This window comes from Micromesistius poutassou, assembly GCF_964030765.1.
Source record: "Micromesistius poutassou genome assembly, chromosome: 19".
NCBI lineage: Eukaryota > Metazoa > Chordata > Actinopteri > Gadiformes > Gadidae > Micromesistius > Micromesistius poutassou.
In genome coordinates, this window is record NC_140289.1 from 7,026,547 (window position 1) to 7,041,546 (window position 15,000).

Genomic DNA, 15,000 nt, shown 5'->3' on the forward strand with positions numbered 1-15,000 from the left:
AAGAAGAATAAACACGAGGGTTTCAATAGGGTCCTTGCCAAGTTTGGCTCGGTCCCTAATAAATGGATTTGAGTAACAGAATTCACTGCATCAATTTGATTACTTGTTATGGTCCAGGATTTGGTAGAATAAATACCACAATACTAACAGTCTATGAACAACAGAAGGTAAAAAAAGTGGGGGACAAAAAAAGTGGGACAAAGAGATCGAGCCACAAGATTAATGTTGGACTGTAGTTTCCATGTAGCAATGAGCTTGTTTTCCACTCTGGTTATTCTTCCTAGAGAGTGAGTGAAAGAGTGATGAAAGAGGGAAGGGGGGAGGGGGGGTGGGGGGGGATCCTGCTCACTGTCTTTCCGCTGCAGGTCCCGGAGGCCCAGATGGACTGGTCTGCGTTGGCCCCCGGGGACAAGCCCTCCTGGTTGCCCTCCTGGTTGCCCTCCTTACTCCAGTGCAACAGGCTGCTCATACTATGGCCCCTGGTCAGCTGGGGAGAGGGGAGGAGAGCCTTTCTCTTTTCATTAATTTATTTGCAGTTATATGACAGATGACAGATACGTATCAATTGTCATCAAATTGTCCACGTACACACGCATTACATACACATGGGAAGTCGAGAATCACAACGTGAGCACTCGCAGTTCTTCAATAGACACAGAGGAGAGGAGAGGAGAAGCAAATACATAAAAAGTAGGGAAGAGAGGAGACAAAAGGATAAAAGAGGATAGAAGAGAAGAAAGAAGAGAAGTGGGGAGATGAGAAGAAAGAAGGAGAAGGAGGAGAATACAACTGAAGAGGAATAATGAAGAAGTTTACTTGGGAAGGGCGGAGCCCCAATATACAGATCTATATCGGTCTATATAAAGGCCTCTGCTTCTCCATCAGTTTGACTCTTCTACCACAGATAAGACTGCGCTCAGCCAAACGGAAATGGCTGCCCGCAAGACAAATTAGAAAAAACATTAAAAAAAACAATTTTGTCAAGCAGCAGAGGCAGTGTGCAGAAGAGGGTGTTCACGTCATTTAACCATAAACAAGAGTTGAGGAAAATGAATGTCTTGCCCTTCTTTTAGTGTGGGAAACTCTTACAGAAGGGATGGAAAACATGATTGCGGAGGGAAGGAGTAATGAGAGGACTGCATGGAAGGAGAGTGCGACTCACGTGGAGAGATTTGATGTCGGTGTCAGACAGGCTCTTCTGCCCGGTGTAGTTGGTGGCCGACTTGGGGGTGGTGTCCCCCACGGTCAGCTTGTCAGCCTGGTCGCTACGCACGTCATTCTGAGACTTGGAAATTTCTAGGTTTTGAAAAATATATAAAAAGGAATTAAATTAAATTCAATTAAAAAATAATTTATTGTAGTACTTAAGTGGAGAGGAGGAGGAACAGCAATGCTACTCCAAATACTTATGGGTCATGACAACAGAAAGAACAAGATCAATAAACACAATCGTGCTAAATCATACAATACAATCGAAAGGTACAAAGTATAAAAAACACTAAAGAACAGGATAACTTATCATTCTCGCAAACATGTGGCGCAACGTTGTCGAAATACATTATTCTATATGTTTTTTGCCACTATTTTTTCTAAGGGCTCCATGTCAGTCAAAGTATGCTTGCTTCCTCAGAACTTAATCTGTACTGTTTCCTGAGGACTTGGCGTAGATCGAGATATGCATTGCTTTAAACACACAAACACACCCCCTATATCTGCAGTTCGTGGCTTTAAAAAACAGGGTTTCATTTTGATTGGTATCATGAAAAACAGATCATCTGGTCCCTCCTAAGATACTCATAGTGTGCACACCTCGATCAAGACCTTTTTTCAAAGAACCACAAATAAAACATACTCTTAATGTGACTGGTGAACGAAACCATGAGGTCCTCCACCGATTTGGTAAAAAATGTAGAGTGCGTGAGAGAGGAGTCCTGAAACAAACAAACAAGTACAAAAGCTTTACTGGCATTTTCTCTTTGATTTAGCTGGATGATTAAATGATACAGGGGTGCATCCAAACTTACCCCAGATCTGCAGAATATGGGACAGTCGAGACAAGGTGGAGGAGTGGGTGGCACGATAGCTATATTACTGTCAACAAAAGAAAAACAAATCTCAATTAGTCTGTGGCAGTATAGTATGAAGTGTTCCCAGGCCGGCTCAGATGTTTGAATGCTGGTGGACGGGTCTGGGTAAGATCCCCTGGGACCAAAGTCTACCTGCATCCTGGTGAAGGAGATACATACGTGTCTGTGTAATGAGGTTATGCTAGCCAAATGTTGGCTGTTTTAGGTTGACTCCTGTTTAGCATGTCTCCAGCTTAGCATGCTACATATCCAGGAAGGTAAACCTTATGTATGCTGCGTTTGATGAGAGAAAATAGCATACCTCAGCATGCTGTATGACTTCAGTAGCTTCTCACCAACAGTGTCATGTCTGCCTGTAAGACCCAGACGTTAAAGGTTATACAAACAGGATGAAAACATGTCATGGGCTCCTTTAAGAAACCTTTGATTTTATTCTCAGTTCATTCAAATGGACTATTCTGGCCCCTTCTCATTCACACTATTTAAACACACATGAAATAGTAATAGCGTAGTGGATGCCAACTAGCCTGGGCTAGCTGGCGGTAGTACGTTATAAATCCTCACACCCCTAGCCTTAAGAACGCTTCTAGCCGCTGGGTTTGGAGCCTGGGCATTTAGCTCAGTGGTTAGAGCGTTCAACTCCCATGCCAGTAGGGTCGTAGTTTGAGAGGTGGCAGGTTCGAGACCCGCAAGCTGTCCAACCGGACTCTGCTACATTGGTGCCGTGACCCGGATTAGAGTAAGGAGTTAGGGGGGTGAGTGTAACGGATGCCAACTAGGGACAACAGATGGAAAATAGCCTTCTGGCTAACTCTGGTGCATATACAGGAATGTTTAATTAATGTACACTGTCCCTGTTCAAAAAAACAAACAAAAAAACTGGTAGTATGTTATAAATCCTCACACCCCTAGCCTTAAGAACGCTTCTAGCCGCTGAGTTAGGAGCCGTGTCTTTGAGCTCAGTGGTTAGAGAGTTCGACTCCCATGCCGGTAGTGTCGTAATTCGAGACCCGCGAGAGGTCGAACCGGCATCTGCTACAATAGTATGGTATATCATTCTGATTAATTAAATCATTGATCAATATTAATTCAGTTTAACCCCTCACACCTGATTAAACACATTACAGATTAAATAGCCTTTTAACTTCTCACACTCAAATATTCAAAACCCAACCTGGCGTAAAACAACATCCCCGGAAGCATCCATCATCAAATATTGAAAAAATACTAGATATACTACTCATCTAGGGCGTGTGAAATATGCGGAAAAAAAAAGAAAAAAACTCCCCTGCACTCCCCTTCCAGCCCATAGGGGGCACCAATGTCCTGTACCTACCTGTGGTGATGGGAAACTTCTTAGCCCTCTCCTCCAAGAACCACTCGCCGGACCTCACCCTGATGTCCCTGTAAAGAACCCAACAAACAACAATTACCACTGTGAGTGCTTGTTACGTTAATTAAAGACAGCTGGTTTTGTTGGCACGGCTCAAATAAAAAGGTAGAAGACGAAGAACACCCTGGCAGCTACAGGGGTACTAGTTCACTCTCTGGAGGTGTATGTAAATACATCAACAACTAAAACTCAATTGTAATCAGACTCGTATTAACCACCACAGCAATGAATGCAATCAAAGCCATGTTCAACGTTTTTCACACTTCTTTCTTTTTTTATCCCGCATTAAACATTCATCCATTTGTCATCCAAACAATATTCACAACTAACCCTCTCTGGGTCATGTGTGTACCCCATGGTACGCTACCTGTAGGCGTAACAGACGGTGCACCTCCACTCCGGCACCGACGCGGCCGCCCCGGGGGATGGCGCGGTCCCGCCCACGCGGCACCGGCTGCAGATGCGGTGGCTGCAGCCATGGCACACGTCCCCCGAGTTCCAGAACTTTCCCAGGGGTCTCTGGCAGCGGGCGCACGTCCTCTCGCTGTACTGCCGGGACAGGCACTTGGCGCCGCGGCGCCGGATCTCCTGCAGCTCCTGCTTTATCCTCCTGCGTGGGCAGCAGACGGTGGCGGAGGATGGTTTTGTTTCAGAGACCCATTGGAATATGAGTTTCTTTCTGCTTTGCTTTGCTTTAATGCTAACAGCTTACAGGTATGGCTGCCCGTTCTGGCACCTGTTGGACCCTGTTGGTCCCTGAAACGAGGGATTCCCCTTTTCTGTGTTACTCTTGGAGGTTTCGGATTTGGGTTTGTAGTTTTCCCTTGCCCTTTAGAGGACTTATATGTGGTGTGAGAAGCCATCTCATATATAGACACTAGGGATGCACGATATATATCGGGTCCAAATTAATAAATGAACAGCAGCTGATGGGACATTTGTATTATAATGTATTATTCTGATAGTTAAATGATGGTTGATGAATAGAGCTAATAATTCTTGGCCAATATTGCTTCCATTGACCATCAGGGTTAACAAGCACTGTTTACAGGCTCAGATATCACAGCAAATAGAAAATATGTCATCACCGCTTAGTAAGGCAAAATGTTGTATTCATCGATAAGAGCAAAGATTTGTTGACGTGTGGTCAGGTTTGTTAAGTGTTGACTTTTTTTTTCAGTTGTTGGGTCACTAACTACAGGTTATTAACTCATCGTTATCTTATTGGTCATTATGGGATATCTAAATGTTAAAAAAAAATATATATACATAAAATAATGAATAAAACCCAAATGGATACTTTACGTATGTAGATCTGTATAACGCAGGTATGACCTCAAATGCACTCAGGTAGTGAGGTCCACCTGCCACCGGTTCATATATTTGGGTTGTGAGCGTGGATTTGCCTACCTTATCCTCTCCTCCTCGATGGTGCGCAGCATTCGGTCTCTCCGGAGAACCTGCAGGATCTTCTCTCTCTCCAGGGTTTGAAGCAAGCTCAGATCCATGGCCACACACAACCCGGTGTCTCAGAAAACAGCCGCTCCCTCCACCTCTCCTTGTCCCAATCGAGTCACTCTTCAAACCCTCTCCTGCCTGCTTTATCCCACCGCCTCTAGGTCACTCTCTCTGGGCAGCGCTGATGTGTATGGAGTGTACGGAGGGTGAAATCCTCCTCTTCAGTGGCGAGACGAGACTGTGAAATCCCTCCAGATCTGTGCTCAGAAATCCCACCAGAAGACAGTAGTGTGAGTTGCTGCTAGGCTGCAATAGCCCTCCCAGGAAGTGTAATATCAGTAATAATAAGGATGATGATGAAGCTGGATCTGTACTTCCCCTCCCAGTGCTAACTCTTGACTTGCCTCTCTCCACCACCACTCTGTGCATGCTCTCTACTTGTCCCTGCTCTGCAACTCACTCGACTAATTTCTTCCCCCCCCCCCCCCCCCCCGACTACGTAAACTCAGACGAATTTCACGCCCCCGACCACGTACCGGATCAGATCCCTAACCTCACCCCCACCACCAGCCGACCACAACCACCCACCCACCTCACCTGCCTCGTGGGAACACAGCGTCGCTTCACTGAAGAAGACCCAGTCAAATGGCAACCGCTGCATTATTGATGTGTCACACACACTCACACACACACACACACACACACACACACACACACACACACACACACACACACACACACACACACACACACACACACACACAGTTGAAGGATGTTCTTCTTTCCACATGGCCTTTTAATCCATCTGGGTTAAATGAGTTATCTGAAGGGCAAAACATGCCATCATTTTCTCCCAGGTTTAGGATGGATCTTGCTCCCCTGATTGGGAGATAACCCGTTGTTTTTGCGTCAGCCAGAGGGTGTAAGGAAGACAATAAGTGACATTTCCAGAGAAGGAACAGCTCCTTTTAGGAGTTCAATGTTTTCCAGCTTTCCGCACGGTTGCTAAAGAGGTAGTCTATTATAGGAAGCCCACAATACAGCAGACAGTCTGCTAGGAACGAATCAGAAACTAATTTAAGGGTGTAAAGAAAGAAATTAACGGCTGGAAATATATTACGAGAGTGGAAACCCCACCGCCTATATTACATAATGATGTTTCATTGTAGTACCTCAATGATTCATAATAGCGATAATTAGAATGGGGTGTGAGTGAGGAGGAGTAGGCCTACCCGGAGGACCGCATAGATTGTCTTATCTCTCTGTCTACCGGCGGAGCAAATAGCCAACTGTATGACAAATCACCCCCAACCCAACCAACCCACCCACCCACACCCCTTCCCCGCAGACATTGTAGCCTACTTCCAGTAAGAGCAGAAAAAACCAAAGGTGGTCTATTGCTTTTGAGTCAACTAGGTGCACTAAAACCACACATCACACCACAACCAAATTCCAAATACGTTGAAACCACGACATGAAGAAATGGAACACACACAGCAATGTGTGCGTCTATGCAAAAGGTTTTGTTTCATTTCATTGTCACACCAACCAAAAATGATTGCCGTCATTTTCAACATACCCTTGTGGCTGCAAGCAGGTGCCTCAAATGACTTCAGTCTTGCAGAAGAAACAGCATGGTGAACGTAGTTAAGTTAACTGTCGTTGCAGTACCATCCGATCTAAGATCAATTTTTACAGCTGATGCATGACGAGGATATAGAACGCAACTAAACGTCATGTGTCTGCAAATGAAACGTGCAGAACAGCAGCACTGACCTCAATGTAGCGCCGCTCTCACGATGTAGTCAAGCTGGAGGAAGTGGCATCTTTCTACAGGCCAAACCAAACTCTTTTCCTTCCTGCGTTCACAACCTGACATACTATTTCAATTTCCCTCCCACCCCCCAGCCCTGTCACATGTTCATTGAGGTTGGAAATAATTGGTTTGACTTATGCCTCAACATGTTTTATGTCCAGTATCTAAAACCCTTTTCTGCTGCGTGCATCCTTACAAATGCACGATGAGCAAAGAAAACAAGCCAAAAGGTCAGTGTACAAAAACAGCTTTATAAAATTGCATTTTTCTTAGGATGGCTTATTTTCACAATTTTCAGACCATGAAATTGCATGACAGACAACAGAAATGACTTTTGTAATCAACTTTCAATTGTCCATCGTTGACACACACATGATTGCTTTGGACAGGCACAATAAGACATCACACACACAGCGCACACGCACACGCGCGCACACACACACACACACACACACACACACTCACTCATTCACTCATTAGAACCATTTAAACTACCATGTTTACACAGACGTTTAAAAAACATAACAAATTAATGAATATAAAACAGCGTTGGTGATCTGTAAGCACAATATCAAAAATACAAATCAAAAAAATACTTTAACAGCGGACAAGTGACCGTTGTTTCATGGGTAGCATGAAAACATGATAGTTGAATGAATGAATAGAATAGACTTATTCGTCCTTTATGTATTCCTTCTGGATCAGAGAAATGTTCAGAAAATGTCAAAAAACAATTCAACAATGTTTCCTCTGACCCAATGCTCGGTTCCGAGATTCCGCAGCCTAGATATTATATAGGGGTGGGGCTTAATTTCTATGCACACATCATTTGTGCTGCTAAGCCTACGTGGACGATTGTCTTGTGCACCATTTGGGTAAATCAACACGTTTTCTTCCCTGTGTATTGATTGATGATTATTGCTAGTACTGGCGTCGGTGCTGACACTACACATCGTACAGGAAGGTCTTCAGCTGCAGCGTCTCCTCCACTGAGAGTCTGTCCTGGTAGAAGCTCAGGCCGCTCAGCAGCTCCACGTCTCGGACCCGTGACACGTGGAGCAGCATCCACGCCTCCACCCAGGTGTAGTCTGATCCGTTCTGGAGGAGGGGGGAGGAGGAGAAGAACCATGTCACTATAGAAAAGCTGGCAGTGGAAAACGAAACAAAAGGAGGAGAGGGAGAAGGAGAGGAATGAGGAGGGAGGAGGGATAGGGAGGAAGGGAGAAGGAGGAGGAGGAAGGGAGAAGGAGAGGAATGAGGAGGAGCGGGAAGAGGGAGAGGAGGAAGAGGGATAGGGAGGTGTAGGAGGAGGAGGAAGGGAGAGGGAGGAAGGAGGAGGAGATTAAGGAAAAGAGGAAGAAGCGAGTAAAATCGAGCGAAACAAGAATAAAAAATATTAAATTAGAAATAATTTCAACAAATATGACAGACAAATTCAGTTATTATAGATGAGTTGAAAAAAACTCATGTGGGGGAGGAAGTGAGAGGGATAGAGAAAAGCAGAACGCAGCAGGTGATAAGAGGGGTGAAGAGAATATAAAATGTGATCACATTACAAGATAGGACAAGGAGAGAAGAGGTATCGTCGCACACACACACACACACACACACATACATAGTGATGTCTCTGAGCTTTATCACTAAACTTAGTGTTTGAATTTAAAGATACAATTTGTCAAGAAATCCAAAGCTTTAACTAATTCCAAACCCTTTTCCCCGCCAACATTTTATGAGAGTACCAAGTGCTCAATCATACCTAGAAATGAGCTCGAATTTGCTAGAAAGTTCAAACTCAAAAAAGCCAGTGTTGACCCAGAGGTTGCACTGCCTTTACGGTTGGAGCATTTCCCTGCACATCATACTCTTTAATCTCAGTGTTAAAGCGTCTCAAGAGCCGGTGGAGGTAGGGTAATACAGCCCGAGGTGACGGCGGTGTGAGGTGCTGGCGGTACTCACGGCGCAGGTCTCCGTGTGGTCGGGCCGGTGCGGCAGGACGAAGGAGCGGACCTGAAGGGGGCCTGCGCAGCGCTCGGGGCTGAGGCCGGCGTCAGCGCAGCTGGTCAGGATCACAAAGAAGTGTGTGGGGACGGGCGCCTCGTTCCTGCAGGACCAGCACAACAACATGAGCGTTGAGGCGTCAAAGGGGCGGGGAACCAAAGATCTTTAAATGTGGCGATACATGACGTGATACACGACACACAGAGGGGCGAGAGGGTACGCTACGCCACAGCAATGTGGAGCTCGGCCTGGGCGGAGGTTGATGGCCACACACACACACACACACACACAGACGGAGGAATGCACAAGCCATGTGATGTTAGGGTTCTCCTCGCTGCAGTGTAATTGTAATTGTAAAACTACTGAGTGCTGCTATGAGGGCTCGTGGTAACTTACATTGCAGTAACCTTGGGCTTGTCAAACCTCCCGTCGTAGTTTTTGTCAAATATAGGTCCGCTGACGATGTTGACGCCGTTGAGCTCCCGGGAGTAGTTTTGCACCAAGACAGTGTGGATATAGGTCCAGACATCTGTAGATAGATAAACATACTCAGCTATCATCAAAGGGTGACATGCTACCAAGAGAGCATGCTACCTGTAGGACCTTGTTGCCATACATTAATGACATGGCGCTGATGATTATTTTGCAGAGCATTCGTCTAAGAAATAAGACTATGGATTAATAATGTAAAGTCTGACAGCAGATAAGCTCATATCTGGGTGAATGGGGTGTTTCACTTTCACCACTTGTTTTTATACAAAAAATGTATAGGGGAATTTGAAACAGCAACATATAAAATATCAATAGGTATCCACAGATACTCTGTGAATACCTAATAACAAGCCTTCAAAATATGCTGTACATTACAATACAGTCCATAACATAAAGAAGGCCACTTGATGGCAGTATCGGCACACTTCATTTGTTCTTGCTGTTAGTGTTGTTTGTAGTCTGAATCCATTTCAACACATTTCAGCACTATTATATTCTCCATGCACTATATTATTCTCCATGCACAGAACTAAAGTGGACTAAAGCCAAAGACAATCTCTTCCTGGTACCTCGAGCCACCCGTGACAAACGATATGCTAACGCTGCATGTCTAAACACAGGCAGGACAATGGCTACATTCTGACATGACAAAGTCATCATCCTGCATTGCTCCCACACACATGCTACCAGTCCAGGTATGACTCAAGTTCCCATACTCACACACACACACACACACACACACACACACACACACACACACACACACACACACACACACACACACACACACACAATTCAAATAAGTAACCTTTCCTTCAGCATCCACAGTTTTTATTTTTATAAAGTCTATATTACTGGTCTTGACTAAGAGCCAACTCATTATCTTACCTTTAAATGCAGGAAACATTGGTGCCAAGTTGCTTGTGAGCAGAGAATCCAGTTCTGATCCGACGGGACTCAGCGCTGCAGAGAGCAAAGAGCACAGAGAGCATTAGTGAATGCATAGCGAGGACAACTGCAGAACTCCAATGGGTCCATTTGCTTCTTACAGCTGCACAGGTCACTGATAACTCCATAGTCCATAAAGAGAGCTGACTCCTCTATAACACACACACACACACACACACACACACACAAACCCCTACCACACGCGCACACACATGCGCACACACACAAATCCCTACCACACGTACACACACACACACACACACACACACACACACACACACACACACACAAATCACTACCACATGCACACACACAAACACACATACACATACACATACACATCACTACCACACACACAGAGACACACACATACCCCTACCACACACACACACACACACACATACAAACCCCTACCACACGTGCACACACACACACACACACACACACACACACACACACACACAAATCACTTCCACACACAAACCCCTATCACACACACACACACACACACACACACACTACTCACCGGGGGGGTGAAGGAGGCCGTAGGTCAAGGTGGGATCATCGTGGTAGCGCTCGCATGTCTGGCTAGCAAGGGGCGGGACGCGCACATCTGCACGCACACAGGACTCGTCCACTGGGATCAGAGGCTGGCCACTGGTCTGGGGGAGGGGGGGGGCAGTCAGTGCTGGGCTGGACTGGGATAAGACCTTACAGGATACAAGACCCTTGTAGTGATTAGGCGAGCCATGAACAATGGCTATGTTTTTACCAAGCGCTGCACTGCATAATTGTGCAGCCCACAATCACACGTGTGTTGGTAAAGATGTGACACATTGTGACACAGACCTGCAGAGTACTAGGCTGTGCCTGTGAGCAAACAATCTATTTCACAACTGAATGAGCTAGCAGTCATGAACCATGATTTACACTGTAGCATCGCCGCATCATGACCAGAAACCAAAAACAAGAGGATGGAACCTATTTTTTTGGGATTGTGAAACCCAAAAAAACCATGGCCGCAGATTAAACAGGGTAAAACTGGCAAGATATCACAACATTTGCAAAACAGAGGTGATCCTCCCTGACACCAAGACCACGCTGAAACAGCTTGCCAATTTTTTTCTTGAGATTGATGGCATCCAGGTCCTCCCCTCAACCCAGGTTTGCAACCTGGGAGTGTACCTTGACAGCCAGCTCTCATTTGAGGCTCACATCAAGCATGTCACAAAAGTCTCCTTTTTCCATCTGAGGAATATTGCTCGGATTCGCCGCTGCCTCTCACAACCTGCCGCAGAGCGCCTCATCCACGCTTTCATATCCTCCCCCCGCCGGCTGCAGTACGTCCAAAACTGTGCTGCTAGGCTCCTTACCCACACCTCTCCCCGTGAGCACATCTCCCCTGTGCTCTTCCAACCACACTGGCTCCCCATCCGACAACGCAGTAACTACAAGGTCCTTGTACTTGCTTACCAAGCCATCCACTCCACCAGTCTATCCTACCTCTCAGAACTTATCACTGTATCCCAGCCCACACACACCCTTCGCTCCTCCAGCTCCACCACCCTTCTACAGCCTTGCTACAGACTGGTCACCATGGGAGGACGGGCCTTCAGCTGTGCTGCACCTGCACTCTGGAACAATCTCCCCACCTCCGTTAGAGAGGCCAAGTCCATTTATTCTTTCAAGTCACTCCTCAAAACTCACATTTTTAAAATCGCCTACAAGGACTTCATATGATTTTTCTATTTTTATTTTTGTTTTCATTCACTTTTCATTTTTCCTTTATTTTAATTTTTTGTGAAGCGCATTGGGTCCTAGAAATGTGCTATACAAGACTGATTTATTATTATTATTATTATTATAGCGCCTTGCTGTGTTGTCTCACAAATCAGAGGTTTGCATAAACCAAGTGTTGATATACGTCCCTTCCTCTTGCCTCCTCATCCTATTATCCCATCGTGTCACTTGTAAAAATATATAATATGTATAAAGAGATCGTACTGAGAAAACCTTTGCGAGTTGCGGATGCTAACGCTGCATGTCTAAACACAGGCAATTGATTAACCTCAGAGAAATCATTTCATGTCTGATTATCCATTGATAGTGAAGACAGAGCTAGGGTAAGCAAATGATTTTAGAAGCATTTTTTGTCATATTTGTTGAAATTCTTTGAAAATCAATCAATCAATTAAATACTATGACATTAAAATAGTATTTGTGGATGTTGCAGGCATGTAATAAACCCGTTTGATTATTTAATTGGGCCCAGTTAAAATGTTTGGATGACCTGTGGGATTGATCTGTGAGTTTTTTTCGGTTTGATACTTCTAAATGTAGCTTCCTCTGGCTGGTTTCTAAATTGCCTACCCTGGCTTTAATAAGAAAAGCATATTCTAAATCTACGTTTATCTATGATATTAACAATCTGATTTAAAAAAAGCCAGATCACACAAACGCTTAAGAAGATTTCCCGGGACCTATGACGGCCGACGATGAAGCCCCGCCCTTTCTGCCATGACTGTCAATCACCCTAACCCTGTCCTCCTGCGTCGGACCATCAACGCTCACAGGACATAGTTCATCATCTCAAGGGGAAGGCAGCGGCTCACCAGGGGCGGGAGGGTGTAGGACACCCAGAGGGGCATCAGGAGGTCCCTGCTGTAGCCGTTGATATAGTCGGCCTGGTAGAGGAGGCAGAAGTCTGCGTTCTCCTGGAGAACCCGCGGGGTCCCGTACGGGAGGTGGTGCGGTCGCAGGCGGGCTGCCGCGGTAGGGTCTACCAAGGAAAAGATGAAAAATAAGGTTGTGTTCTACTTGAAACTGTTAAAACGAAACTAGCACTTCTACTGCACAAACACACACTGACATCAAGACACGCACACACACCTCAAGATACACTCGGAGACATACACACGCCGACACACACACACACACACACACACACACATCAAGACACACGCCGAGACACACACACACACACACACACACACACACACTGAGACACACACACACACACACACACACACACACACACACACATCATGCAAGGGGGCAATGAGTGCAGAGGTGCCTTGCTCAAGCTTCTGTAAGGTGGAAAAACCAACTGACTTTAACCATTACTCAGAAGCGTACTTTCAGCCATAATACACCCAAAGGAGACTAAGATAAAAAGAGAGCCCAAATTATTAGCACTACTGAAAGTTTGTTATATTGGTTGGTTGACTGACCAAAAAGGCTTAATGTAAAGAGATGGTACATTTGTATTATTATTATTATAAGACACAGAGCATAGGACAGGATCCATCTATTGACAAATGAGGAACTTCTACTCACCAGAGCTAATTTGAATGAGTTCTGCATTAAGGGTTTCCTCCTTAAAACAAAATTCAAACCACCTGTTAGTGTACATTTTATACCTCAGTCTATATTTGGCCTGTGGTTACAAGTATGCTGTGTGTTCTCTCTTTCTTGCTAATAAAACAAACATTATCCTCCTATGGCAAATATTTAAATTATGTTTTAGCAGTAAATTTTTTCTGCAACGTAGTTTGATTTGTTTACTAAACCCACAGATTACACAAAAAGACAAAGTGTTTCAAAGTGTGGTATTCGTTCAAATATTTGCACAAATATTGTTGCGATTGTTATTAACTCATAAAAACATCTGCTAGATATACACATGTAAATGTAAACCTTCTATAGGTCTTCAAATGATCATTATTATATTATAAATGATCTGTTTCTCTAATGCTTTGAACTCAATCTAATGTAAATAATAATAACCAGATTTGAAGATTTGCTATGTTGTTTATTTTACTAATCTAATCAGATATCCAAGATGAAAAATCTAATCCAGTCCAATCCCATCGAACAACCGAACACAATATAATCAGATCCTCCAAGATAAAATCCAGTCTAATAATCAAACCGCATGGTCCGCTCCCGGCGGAGCTCCGGCGGCCCCCTGGGGGGCGTACCTCCACTGGGGAGACGGAGCAGTTGCAGCCCAGGCGTCCCATGGGCAGCTCTGAGCGGGCGCTGCAGGGCGCGTCGTGGGACAGCTGGGCCGGGTGCACGGGCCGGTGGACCGGCCGCTTCAGCAGGTGGTTCAGACTGCCGTGGGTCCCGTTGTTGGGGGCCGGGGGGATGCCCAGCAGGTCTGAGAGAGAGAGAGAGAGAGAGAGAGAGAGAGAGAGAGAGAGAGAGAGAGAGAGAGAGAGAGAGAGAGAGAGAGAGAGAGAGAGAGACACACACAAAGAGAGAGAGAGAGAGAGAGAGAGAGAGACAAAGAGAGAGAGAGAGACACAAAGAGAGAGACAAGAGAGAGATCAAAGATGACTTAGGTTTATCAGTATTTCAAGGAGACATGACTTGTAGATAAACAAATGCAAATCAAATAAATGAATGAATAACTTAATGCATTCAATTTAATACATTAATAACTCAAGTAGACCAAAGTGGAGAGCACAGAGAACTTGAGTGTGGGCACAGATACAGGCAGGCTCACCACACAAGAGGTTGTAAACTTCAATGTTTTCAAAAGGGGGAACTGTAGTCCTGTGCTTCAGATGTGGTCCATAGCCAATAAACACAGCCTAGTGGTGGGGCGGAAAAAAAGGAAAAGGTTAAGGCTCACATCAAATAAACACAGGAGTCTACTCGGTAGTCATTCCAACGAGGCCCAGTTAGACTCAAAGGCCGACCTCAAACAGGCAGCACACAAAAATAGACCACGAGTAAATGATTGAACGGTGAGGGAAAGACAAACAAGTCAACGTGAAGGTGTGCTTTCACACTGAACTCGC

At 45.1% G+C, this 15,000-nt stretch overlaps 2 protein-coding genes across 2 annotated transcripts in view; both read right to left on the minus strand.

Moving 5' to 3' along the window:
• sytl3 (synaptotagmin-like 3) overlaps positions 1-6,220 on the minus strand; it is a 10,660-nt gene extending 4,440 nt beyond the window's left edge. The window contains 9 exon segments of the mRNA XM_084484272.1: positions 350-487; positions 1,163-1,296; positions 1,853-1,931; positions 2,025-2,091; positions 2,389-2,436; positions 3,420-3,491; positions 3,848-4,090; positions 4,891-5,195; positions 5,536-6,220. Of these exon segments, the coding sequence (XP_084340398.1) occupies positions 350-487; positions 1,163-1,296; positions 1,853-1,931; positions 2,025-2,091; positions 2,389-2,436; positions 3,420-3,491; positions 3,848-4,090; positions 4,891-4,988 (879 nt within the window). The 5' untranslated portion in view covers positions 4,989-5,195; positions 5,536-6,220.
• A 771-nt stretch (positions 6,221-6,991) lies between these two features.
• Positions 6,992-15,000, minus strand: part of enpp1 (ectonucleotide pyrophosphatase/phosphodiesterase 1) — a 25,702-nt gene continuing 17,693 nt past the window's right edge. The window contains exons 17-25 of the mRNA XM_084484029.1: positions 14,703-14,790; positions 14,173-14,354; positions 13,529-13,568; positions 12,805-12,971; positions 10,719-10,854; positions 10,133-10,207; positions 9,149-9,281; positions 8,711-8,855; positions 6,992-7,852 (exon numbers count right to left, since the gene is read on the minus strand). Of these exons, the coding sequence (XP_084340155.1) occupies positions 7,700-7,852; positions 8,711-8,855; positions 9,149-9,281; positions 10,133-10,207; positions 10,719-10,854; positions 12,805-12,971; positions 13,529-13,568; positions 14,173-14,354; positions 14,703-14,790 (1,119 nt within the window). The 3' untranslated portion in view covers positions 6,992-7,699. The remainder of the gene's footprint in view (positions 7,853-8,710; positions 8,856-9,148; positions 9,282-10,132; positions 10,208-10,718; positions 10,855-12,804; positions 12,972-13,528; positions 13,569-14,172; positions 14,355-14,702; positions 14,791-15,000) is intronic.